At 49.6% G+C, this 11,885-nt stretch overlaps 1 protein-coding gene across 1 annotated transcript; it reads left to right on the forward strand.

The window, feature by feature from the left end:
- Positions 1-410: 410 nt before the first annotated feature.
- On the forward strand, positions 411-11,141 carry CDS2 (CDP-diacylglycerol synthase (phosphatidate cytidylyltransferase) 2). Its single transcript, XM_010003945.1, has 13 exons — positions 411-417; positions 2,887-3,064; positions 4,074-4,170; positions 4,583-4,680; positions 5,256-5,395; positions 5,803-5,861; positions 6,554-6,636; positions 7,567-7,654; positions 7,956-8,024; positions 8,678-8,830; positions 9,116-9,235; positions 9,850-9,953; positions 10,838-11,141. Exons 1-13 carry the CDS (start codon positions 411-413, stop codon positions 10,965-10,967), a joined length of 1,326 nt encoding a protein of 441 aa, XP_010002247.1. The 3' UTR covers positions 10,968-11,141.
- Positions 11,142-11,885: the final 744 nt, after the last annotated feature.

Below are 11,885 nucleotides of genomic sequence, written 5' to 3' on the forward strand. Positions count from 1 at the left end.
CTGGGTCAGGTAACTGCTGAGGTGCTTTAAGTCCATTTAACTGCAACATCAGTGTCTTGCAATTAGTGCAAGAACTCATCAGCTGGGCTGTGGCAGAGCCTGGGGCTGCCCAGTGCAGCAGCGGTTAGATTAGGTTAGTTGCAACATCATGTTCCTCTCTTGAGCTGTGAATTTGCTTTTATCCTTCATGCTCTTGGCCAGGAGTGAAAGGCCAGGAAGGCCCCAGAGCTCTTTCCTCTTATTTTGGTTTCCAAGCACTTTGCAAAACTTCTGATCCTCTGGGCTACAGGCAAGGAATAATTTGCCTGCTTTGCACTTAGCCCTGCAAAGCTGGTCCTCTGGGGGAAAAAAAGGGCAGGGATGCTGGCTTGGATCTGCATCCTTCTGTCCATGCTCAGTCCTTTCCTCAGATGGCTGGTGAGCCTGGAATTTTACATGGAATGATGGATACTGGGACTGCATTAGAAATCTACTTGATGTTTTGGTTTTAGCCTTTGCAGGTGGTAGTGGTTGCCCTCGATGCTTAAGCACTTCTTTGCCCATTGGATTTGAATCAGTCCCATTAATTTTTCTTCTTCTAGAAATGTGCACCAAGAGGAGCAAAGCCCCCGTTTCCTAAAGGTAATCTAGGAGGCCAGAAGGAGAAAACAAGTTTGGACAGGCTGGAGCTGAAGCTTTTCCCTGTTACTTAGATTGTTCACAGGGGAATTCCTCAGAGAATCCTTTTCTTGGAGAAAACATGGCAATGGGAGATGTGGACTGTAGTGTGTATAGCACAGTGCACTGGTTTCCCAAAACCTGCTCAAGAACAGGGCCCCTGACCTCTGCTCTGCTGTAAGATGCCAAACATGGTCTTCAGGGAGGTTTTTATCATTTCCAGTCTTTTTGCCCTTCCATTTGCCTTATGGATTTGATCTTTTGTGTGCTCCCAGCTGAATGGCACTAAATCTTTCTGAAGTCCAAGGGACAACTGGATTTTACAGTCAGTTAAAGAACAGCTGAAGAAAAAGCCAAGTAGTGTGTTCCTTTGCCAGCTCTCAAAACCCCCCTGGGTGCTGGGAGAGGTGTTTGGTTTTTCTTTCCTTTTCCCAGCTGATGGGAATGGAAAGAAGTGAGGGAGAAGTGACACAGGGTGTGACTGGTGCCACGGCTGGTCCTTCGCTTGCACCCAGAAGTCATCCCTGACAAAACCATCCTATTTCTCTGACAACACCACCCTATTTTTAGCTGCCTCCACCTGACGAGCTGTCCTTGTCTGGTTTAAGAACCTGGCCTGCAGCCATCCACACATCACAGCTTGGGGGTAATTCCCTTCTCCTGCCTTAAGTAAGGGAACTACTCACGTCTTCCTGCTCCAGTGAACTACAAATCCCCCTCGATGTGGTTGCACCAAACCAGTCCCAGGGGATGCTACTTTTGGTGGGGATCCCCCCACCTCCAAGCGTGGGGCAGCCCAAGGGGATGAGGTGGCTTTGTCTGCAGAGCTCCCTCCCTGCTTTTCCTGCAAACACACACTTTTCCGGGATTTGAAAACAGCCCCTGGGATGAGGCCAAATGTGAGGGCTCTGCCTTGCCTGATGCACAGCACTCCCCAGGGACAGGCTTTTTCCTTCCTTGCTTCAAGGTCTGAAGAGCAGGATGAAGCCACTGAAATCACAGGATCACAGAATGTTTAGGGTTGGAAGGCACCTCCAAAGATGATCGAGTCCAACCCCCCTGCCAGAGCAGGACCAAAACTAGGGCAGGTCACTCAGAAAGGCATCCAGGTGGGTCTTGAAAGTCTCCAGAGGAGGAGACTCCACAACCTCTCTGGGCAGCCTGTCCCAGGGCTCTGTCACCCTCACAGGACACAAGTTCTTCCTCATGTTGAGATGGAACTTCCTGGGCTCCAGTTTGAGTCCATTGCCCCTTGTCCTATCCCAGGGCACAAATGACAAGAACTTGTCCCTGCCTTCTTGCTGCCCTCATGTATTTATAGACATTAACTAGATCCTCCCTCAGTCTTCTCCTCTCCAGACTGAACAGCCCCAGGTCTCTCAGCCTTTCCCCATCAGACAGATGTTCCAGTCCCTTCATCATCCTTGTAGCTTCTGTTAGAAATGGAGGCAAAATGTCCAAGTCTGGATTTGTTCTCTATTCAGGAGCTGGACTGGAGGAAAAACTGCCACTAGGAGAGAGCAGGGACTGCCTGGGAGCCAGAAGGTCCTTCCTAATCCTTTTTCCACCACGGGTTTGTTGCCTCAGTTGCCTCCTGCCTCTCCTGTGTTGATTTAACCCCCAAATACAGGACTTTGCTCTGAGCCAAGTGCTGGAGCAGCACAAGGGGTGGGGACAGCTGGTGTTTCTTTGTAGAACATCAGGTTTCTTCTGTGGCCGGGCAGGATGGTTGGACCCCAGCGATAAGCCCAGTTCTTCCTCTTCAGCTATTTGAAGATGGGCAGGGTGTTATTTTTAGTGCCTGCATGTAAAGTCAGCACTTGAAAAGTCTTTCTGGAAGCCTTGAGCCTTGTCTGCTTGGAGGCCTCTCGTTCTGTCTAATTTGGGCAGGGTTGCACACTTGGAGATCTGCCTGGGGATTGGGAGACCTTGTAAAAATTCCTGCTAACAAGCCTGTGTCCCTGAAGCTGTTGCTGCACTTGGAGATATTTATTAATCAGCTGTGAGGTGTCCTTATCTGTTCAGAAGGAGCAGGTCCTTCTCTGTGGCTGCTGCTGAGACTGATGGAGCATAAAACCCACCATGTATGTCACCTAAGAAACCCCCTTGATGTTGTTCCTCAAGGATATAACCCCATGTCATACCCAGAATACTTTTTCTCCTCTCTCCCATGTGTGCAGAAGCAGAGTGGTGGAAGGTGTTCCATCCAGTCTGAGCTTCTCTAAGGAGTGTGTCTGGTAACTCCCTTTGCCTCTAACTTGCAGGAGTCAGAGTCTGAGAACAAGCTGGATGGAGAGACAGCATCAGACAGCGAAAGCAAATCTGAATTTGGAGGCTCTCCCCCAGTGCCAACGTCAGATGACACTCCAGAGGTCCTGAACAGAGCCCTCTCCAACCTCTCCTCAAGGTAAAACTCCCCAAGCATCGTTCCTGGCAGTGGCTGCAGGAGCTGGAGCAGCTGCTCTGGGAAGCTTGGAGCTGTGCTCTCCTCCCTGCACCAGGAAGGTGCCCCAGGCCACAGGAAGCAGAAGATGAGGGCTTGGGGCTGCTGGGCCTGTGTGGTGACCAGGGCAGAGGACACCTTGATGGAGTCTTGGTTTTGGGACATGAAAAGAGGTCTGGGTGGAGCAGAAGACGTTGGTTTAGCTTTGACAGTCTCAGCAAAGACTTCAGCTGTGGTGTTTGAGCACTGGTGTGACCTGCTTCTGCAGGAGGGTGGGAGAAGAGCATGCTGATGAGGGCAAGATATAGGAACAGGCTGGAAATGTTCTCTACTGGCTGCTCTGGGGAAAAAGCATCTTATTTACATACTGGGAGAAAGTGTCTGTCCTGGGGGTGCTGTGAGGATGTGAGAAGCTCCAGGCAGGATCTGCTGGAGAGAAGTGAGGGTACAATACACCAGGGCCCATGGCTCTTCTTGGAAGGGAGTGCAGAGAGGGGTGATGGTCTCCATTTTCACAGAATTGTTCTGGTTGAAAACGACCTTTAAGATCATCAAGTCCAACCATAACCCAACTCCAGCAACGATTAACTCACCTGTACCAGGTCCAGTGCTTAAACCAGAGCATTAAACTATTTTATCTGAACTTACCATGAGCTTGTCCAAGGTGTGGGAAACCTGTAGAAGGACAGGAACAAACTCTGCTGTCCCATTTCAGTGCCCTTGGAGATGTTCTGCACCTGGCCAGTGCTTTTTGCCTTCAGTGAGGTTCACAGCAGGGAAGACCCAGCTGTAGCCTTGCAGGGGCTGCAACCAGGCCTTCTTCAGTGGATCAAATCTCTCTGCAGCACCAAAAGTGATCTTGGGGTTTCCAGAGCTCAGTTTCCTTCCTATGATGTGCAGAGAGCAGAAGTGCTGTCCTGCTCCCTTGCTTTGTTTTGACTTGCTCTAACTTCTTCCCTTCTCTGTTACCTAGATGGAAGAATTGGTGGGTAAGAGGCATCCTCACACTGGCAATGATCACTTTCTTCTTCATCATCATCTACTTGGGACCCATGGTCTTAATGATGATAGTAAGTGCTCCAGGAGAGATGTCCTGACATTCACAGCTAAAGGGGGAAAGGTTATTGGGACCATTGCTGCAGTGGGCAGCTCAGAGCCTCAGATTTTAGAGACCCTTACTCAGCTTGCTGGATTTCCGTCTCCATGGAGGAAACCTGGAAGGAATCTGTGACCACCCACCAGGGGGCTCAGCATTTGGCTCCAGCTCAAACTAATACAAGGGGTCGTTAGAAATTTCCTGCAGAGGGAAGGAGAGGGAAGAGCAACATGGTGAGCTCCTTCTGTTGGATCAGGAGCTTCCTGCCAGACTGACAGTGACTGCTGAAGTATCTTTAGCTCTGCACATGCATGTTTTTTATCTCCTTGAGGAAGGAGATACTTAACCAACATGTATTATAGCTTCTGGATTGTCCTTTTGTGCAGGTGATGTGTGTCCAGATCAAATGTTTCCACGAGATCATCACCATTGGCTACAACGTGTACCACTCGTATGACCTGCCCTGGTTCAGGACACTCAGCTGGTGAGTAGGGGGCTGCTCCCCCCACAGGCTTGTGCCAGCAGCTGCAGACAAGGGGAACATCTGCCCACCTCCAGGAAAAGCCCCCATAAACCTCATGCCTGCAATGATAAAGTTTGACCTGTTGTTAATGGAGCAGAGATTGGAATCCCATGATCAAGGGACATCACTGACTGGTGTCACCGCTTAGAGAGGGACACCGTTGCTTGGATGGGATGGGATTTTTAGGTGGTTGTGGAACAGGGCTGAGCACTGGGACAGGAGGGTTGGGGGGGGCAGGAGCAGGGCTCTCAGCAGGCACGGAGCAGGTGGTGGCAGGAGGGAGCAGAGGCCGGTGGAGGAGTGACACCTAAAGGCAAGAAGGCTTCATGCAGCTGAAGGCCAAAACTAAACCCCCGGGCTCTGATCCACAGCACTGGGATGCTTTGTGTTTAAATGAAAGTGATAAATAAAGCTCTGGCTGTCACTTGAGGACAGCCTGTCTGCAGGGCACCAGAGGCCTTCAGGGTCAGTCACTTTCTGTGTTTCTCCACAAGCCTTTTTGGGTTCCTGCTCACAAGCATCTGCCTCCTTCACAGGTACTTCCTGCTGTGTGTAAACTACTTTTTCTATGGTGAGACTGTGACAGATTATTTCTTCACCCTGGTCCAGAGAGAGGAGCCCCTGAGGATTCTCAGCAAATACCATCGCTTCATTTCTTTCGCCCTCTACTTGACAGGTAGGGATCACATTTTCTGTTGCTTTAACTTTTCTGGGCTAGAGGGAAGAAATCTCCTTGAACTACTCTTGTCCTGAGCACCGTGTCCAGTGCAGTGTCTAAATATCTCTGCTCCTCAGTGAGGCTGTAACTTGGCAGCATGGTTGGAGTAGTGGTGGCAAATCTCCTAGATGAAGCTGTGTAGAAGAAAACCACCTCATCTTGAGTGTTCATCTGTCCAGGTGTTGCTGGAAGGGCAATGCTATTTTGTGACTTCCAAAGCAGTGTGTTTTTCCACTCTGCATTGCTGAGTGCAGTTGGATTCACTCAAGTGAAACTCTAAGGAGCTGTGCAGTGTCATGGCAAGAAGGTGTTTCTTACTGTGGGAAATACATTCCCCCCTGTTTACTTTTCTTCTGTCTCGTCAGGTTTCTGCATGTTTGTCTTGAGTCTGGTGAAGAAACACTATCGCCTCCAGTTCTACATGGTAAGGTGAAAGGCAGGGCCTGGCTGCCCCCTCTTGGAGGCAGGAGAAGGAATGGTGTGTAGGCTGCTTGGAGATGTTGTGTAGAGGACTACGTGTCCATAGATGCTTCTGTGCTGGTTGTGCATTGTAACCTGCCTGCAGATCAGCTCCTGTGAGCCTTAGGAAGGGGGTTCTGACCACGTTTCCCTGCAAACATGTGTTCTCATCTCTGCACTTGTGGGTGCTGTTTAGAAACTTTCTGCCAGCTGAGAGGACTGCACGAGGCTCCTTGACTCTAGCACTGAGGGTAGATGGCCAGCAGGGTTAATCTGGTGTGTGCCCCTCTCCTGGATTGAGGACCCTTTCCCCAAATGCCAGTAGGACACTGCTCATGTTTGACCATCAGCTGGTTTCACTTTCCAGTGTATCCAGCACACAGCTTGGGTATCTACCAGTTCCCTCCTCTTCTGATATAGTCAGAAGGCTGAGTGAGAGGTATGGGATAGGGCTGGGCTAAAGAGCATTTGGTGCAGCAGAAGTCTTCCCAGTGAAGGTCACCTCTGGGCTTGAGCTGAAGAACATGCCCATAAATTCCTACGGGTGGCTGTTCCCTGCTCCTGGGGACTCTGGGAGTTTGTCCTGGGAAAAGTGCATGCTGGAAATGCATGAGGGGGCTCTAGGCAGGCTGGACTGCATGCTGTCTTCTCTTCCAGTTTGGATGGACCCATGTGACGTTGCTAATTGTTGTTACCCAGTCACACCTCATCATTCACAACCTGTTTGAAGGAATGATATGGTGAGTTGCCCTGTGTTCTGAGTTGTTTTGGTTTCTGCAGCCTGAAACTGTCTTCTGAGTTAAAACTGTTCTTTGAGAGAAAAAAAAACCAGCCAGGGAGAATCATAGAATGGTTTGGGTTGGAAGGAACCTAGAAGATCATCTAGATCCAACCCCTGCATGGGCAGGGACACCTCCCACCAGCCCAGGTTGGTCCAAGCCCCATCCAACCTGCCCTTCAACACCTCCGAGGTGCTTCCTATGGGGGACCAACCTGTTCAGAATAGGAAAGCAAAAGATTGATACCTCAGTGACTCAGAACTTGCTTTGTCCTACTTGAGCAGTACAGAGAGTCGTTGTAAAGAAGCATCTGAGAGCTGTGGGGTGCAGGGACCTTCTGGGCACTGTCAGGCCTGTGTAGATGCTCTCCCTTTATACCCAGACCTGCCACATGGACAGGAAGGTGCTTTGATTTGGGGCAATGAGGAACTGTGCAAGGAAAGAGACTGCCCCCTTGCCCCAGCAGCAGTGCAGAGGGGCAGCCCCTTTGGTGGTCTCCCCAGAACCAGCAGTGCCAGGAACTCATTTGGGCTGCTCTAAGGTTGCATGTTCCTCTGTGTGTCACAGCCAGCCTGGAGTGCCTGGGGAGCAGCTCAACACAGCCTCCTGTGGGGAGAGGGGGTGGCTGTCTAACAGCATGTCACGTGTAGCAAAAGAAATGCTTAAAATCAGACCATTCTGGGTACACAACCTGCTTTTTAGTCTGGGATTAACCCCCCAGATGTCCCTAGGAGCTTTGAGTGGTCACTCCCTGCACGGCATTGGATGGGGAGATGTTGATGGGTGGGGCTGCAAAGCATCTCATGAAGCAGCTGCTCATTTAGTTACATCCTGGAGTTGTCTGGTGGTGGTGGCACTTGGCAGTGGTTTGACTCTTCTCCCCCCCCCCAGGTTCATTGTCCCAATTTCCTGTGTGATCTGCAATGACATCATGGCCTACATGTTCGGGTTCTTCTTCGGCCGCACCCCACTCATCAAGGTTTGTAACACTTTGGGGGGTCAAACACACTTTGGCCTTCTTTGTGTCTTAGTCCTGTGTCATCTCCCATTTTTGGGCTTCTAGTGGGTCTGATTTCATTCTCCAAATTAAACTTGCTGTGTGTCCCCATCTTTGAGGCTGTGAAGTGAACCATTGCAGACTGAGATGTTGGGGGCAGGTTCTGACCAAACACTTATTTTTTGGCTCTTTGGCATCAACTTCAAGCAAAGGGAGGCTGCATAGGTGTGTGCTGGTGTGTGGGGAGGTAGTTTGTAACTCTCTTTCTCTCTCTGTCTGGTAGCTCTCCCCAAAGAAGACCTGGGAAGGCTTTATTGGAGGATTTTTTTCCACTGTTTTGTTTGGACTGCTGGTGAGTAGCAATTGTGGTGCTTATTTCCTTGGTCTTTTCCCTTTGTAGGGTGGCAGGGTCTGTCTGTAAGATGCACACAAGCTTGAAGGTCTCCCAGCTCTTGTCAGAGATTTCCCAGTTTCCTGACTGCCAAGGGTTTGGACTGGTCCATGGCTGTGCTGTGTGCAGGTCCTGCAGATGGAGCAGTGAACTGGAGGAAGGTTTCCTCTGGTCCCTGGAGGAAAGGAAGACCCTGTTAGACCCTATGACATGTTTATTACAATAATTATCCTTGAAACTTCCTTTCTGCTGCTGTTGGGTGAATGCTGCCCCTCATTTCAAGGGCTGTGTGGGGAAATCACTGCTGGAATATTCCTATCTGGTTTTTGATGGTCTTTGTGTCTGGCTGTGTCCTTCCCCTCAGCCAAGGGGTGTCTCAGCCTGTTTGTACCAGGCTCTGAGCAGACGCAGTTACCAAACAAAATGCTTAGTCTGCCTTTAGCCACTTACTGCTTCTCAGGAGAGTAATCTTCTTAATGAAGCTGGGAGTGTGGCTCCCTCCTTGCTTGGTCTCCTTGAGTGGCCTTCTCCCTGGAGACCAGCCCTGCTGCATTGCTCAGGAGAATATTAATCCTGCTCTCTCTTGCTGAGTGTCTTCTTCTCTCTCCTTGGAGCTGTCCTACGTGATGTCCGGGTACCGGTGCTTCACCTGCCCTGTGGAGTTCAACAATGACACCAACAGCTTCACAGTGGACTGTGAACCCTCTGAGCTGTTCCAGCTGCAGGAGTACAACATCCCCCTGGTGCTGCAGTCCGTGGTGGGCTGGGTAGGACTCTGTGGTTATTTGATCTTGCTTGTTGGGATAGGAACACCAAGGAAAGAGATCAGGGTCTTCAAAGGAACATGACAGGGGATGATGGTTCATCCATCAAAAGGGGGAATTCAGCTCCACGTTGGCTGAAGACTCAAAGGAGCTGTTCCAAGTCTGCTGGGACATTAACCCACTTGAAAACCAACTGGCCTAAAGGCTGGAGAGCACAGCAAGAGGGGTGAGTTGTGGACAGTGCTGTTGTCATTAAAGATCTATCTCGATTTGTTTCTCTTTCTGCAGAAGACAGTCAGGATGTACCCCTTCCAGATCCACAGCATTGCCCTGTCCACTTTTGCCTCCCTCATCGGGCCCTTTGGAGGCTTCTTTGCTAGTGGATTTAAGAGAGCCTTCAAAATCAAGGTGAGGATGCTGAAGGCCATTTACATTTTAGAAAGGAAAGACTTAAGTGGTTGGCACCACTCTAAATAGTCCCTGTGCTCCGAGGAGTGGCAAGCTGGGAACTTTGGGGAAGAAGAGATTTGGTCACAGATAAAATGCTGGGGAAGGATCTAGGGTTTTTTTTTGACTGAATGGGGAGAGAACTTAACATTTCAGCGTTGATATTCTAAACCCCACTGTGGTGCAGAACCTGAAGTAGAGGAAGAAAGACCCAGTCAGGAAATTTTGCAATCTGAGGCTTCCCCTGATGTCTTGCAGGCTGTTTTTTCATATAAACAGTCTGTGTTCAGTTAAGATGCTTTGAAAGACAAGACAGGGTTGGAAGAGATAAACATTAACCTTCCTTGACCTTTGAGTGGCAGAGCTGAGTTAAGCCTTGATGTCCCTCAGGCACTGGTAGCCTTCATAAAGGAGAAACTTTTCAACAAGGGAGAGATTAAACCTTAGCCTGACTTTTGCTTTCCGGGAAGAATCAGAGCAAGGGTAGGAGTGTTGTGCTCAGAGGTTCACAGGCAGGTACAGGTCATGGCAGGTACAGGTAACAGGCATGTTAAAAATCCCTTCTGCTTTCACAGGACTTTGCCAACACAATCCCAGGGCACGGGGGGATCATGGATCGCTTTGACTGCCAGTACCTGATGGCCACCTTTGTGAACGTGTACATCGCCAGCTTCATCAGGTAGTTCTTGCTGTGGGGTGAGCTCTGGGGCCCTGTCCAGCCCCAGTGAGGTGCAGGCTCATCATTAGAGACAGATTAACATCTCCAAGTACAAGATAAAGAGAGGATATGGAGGTGTGATGAAGTCTTTCAGCAGGGTAATGCAGAGCTGGAGACACAACCCCTGTTTCCCCTGGTGTTTTTAATCCAGGCCCTCTGGAACTCCTCCATGTTCCTTCTGCATCCCTGTGACCCCTGAGCAGCTTTTGCAGAGCTGAATGAACAGAAAAATGTGATTTTGTATTATTAACAAGTATTCCTTAGCCAAGCATAGAAGAAAGCCCCTGTAGGTGCATGAAAGATGTACTGAAGGAGCTGAGGAACTGTTTTCATGTGGCTGCTTTGATTTTTGAGGGGGAGCATCTGCTGACAGGTTTGAGATTAGATACCAGGAAAAATTTCTTTACTGAAAAAGAGTGGTCCAGCATTGGAACAGGCTGCCCAGAGCAGTGGTGGAGTCACCATCCCTGGAAGGGTTCAAAAACCATGCAAACATGGCACTTTGGAACATGGTTCAGTGGGCATGATGGTGCTGGGTTAAAGGTTGGACTTGATGATCTTGGAGGTCTTTTCCAACCTTAATGATTCCATGATTCTGATAAAGGAAGGTGCACAACCATCTTGAAACAGGTAGGGGTTAGGGTTTTTTTTCTCTTGACAGTTCAGCATTTTCAATCCATTTTCACACCTCAAATGGAGCTAATATCCCTGGGTAGAACTGGGGAAGGAACAGGCAACGTGAGCTGTGGCTTCAGGGCTGTTATTTCCATGAAGCTGCACTTGGGTTCCCAGATCATGAAGACTTAGCAGTTTGACTCACTGGTAATGATGCTTGTGTGTTTCAGAGGTCCTAACCCAAGCAAACTGATCCAGCAGTTCTTAACCTTACGGCCAGACCAGCAGCTCCACATCTTCAACACCCTCAAAGCCCACCTGGTGGACAAGGGGATGTTGGGCAGCTTGGAGGACGTGTAAACAGCTGGGCACGGGGATCAGGACAAATGGACAAGGCTCTCTGAGGAAATTTCCTGGCTTGCCTGATTTCAGACAATAACAAGGCCTCATTTCACTGTCACTCTTCTTCCTTTCTTGGTAAATGTTTGCATCTGTGGGTTTTTTAAAATAATATATTTATATAGCTTTGGTTCAAATGAGCAAATCTAGGGTTTGTAGCTGAGAAGGAGTGAAGGCTTGGAAGGACTGTTGGGTGAAGTAGGAGGGTGCAACTTGTCCTCGTGGTCTGTTCTGGACCTTCCATGCATGTGGGCAGAGCTGAACTGTTGCTGTGAGTGTTGAGGCAGGGAATACACCCCGTGCTGTCCAGACAAACCCCCCAGTTTGTGGGATCCCACGGGGCAGGCCAGGCCGGATGCTCCCCTGGGCCAGGCTGTGGTCACCCTGGCAGCTCTGGGGACATTCCTGGTCTCTGGTGGTAACTGTGGATGCAGTGTTGGTTCTCCCAGCAAGCCACAGTGATGCCTGTGAGCAGTGTCCCTGCAGACTGCACAAGGTTCAGGTAATTGAAGAGGATCTTGGACTAATCCAGCCACGTTTCCTCTGCCCAGCCAGGCACGTGCATCTGGTTTCTCTTGCTGGTATTTTCTGCAGTGCCTCTCACATTCCCCCCTTATGGCTGGTATGTTGTCAAATGGGATTTTTATAACCAACTAAATCAGAACTAGACTGGGGACAAGGAGTCCAGAAACCAGTAGTTGCTTGTGGGAATGTGGGAGGTTCAAATTGCTTCAAAACTGAATGAAGTAAATAGGTTTTAAAGAACATTGAAATTTCATTGAGTAATTCCTGCCAAGTAAGAACAATCCCTTAAATAACTTGGGTCGTTTCCCTCCCCCCCCCCCCTCAAAAAACCTTTTAAGAAACATTGAACCACAC

The sequence above is a fragment of the Chaetura pelagica genome, unplaced genomic scaffold (genome assembly GCF_000747805.2).
Source record: "Chaetura pelagica isolate M959 unplaced genomic scaffold, ChaPel_1.0 scaffold528, whole genome shotgun sequence".
Lineage (NCBI taxonomy): Eukaryota > Metazoa > Chordata > Aves > Apodiformes > Apodidae > Chaetura > Chaetura pelagica.

Excerpts from the sequence above, each read along its gene's own strand:
- CDS2 (XM_010003945.1), top strand. Across the intron at positions 5,396-5,802 it reads TTTCGCCCTCTACTTGACAG|GTTTCTGCATGTTTGTCTTG; the intron begins GTAGGGATCACA and ends CTGTCTCGTCAG. Across the intron at positions 9,954-10,837 it reads TACATCGCCAGCTTCATCAG|AGGTCCTAACCCAAGCAAAC; the intron begins GTAGTTCTTGCT and ends TGTGTGTTTCAG.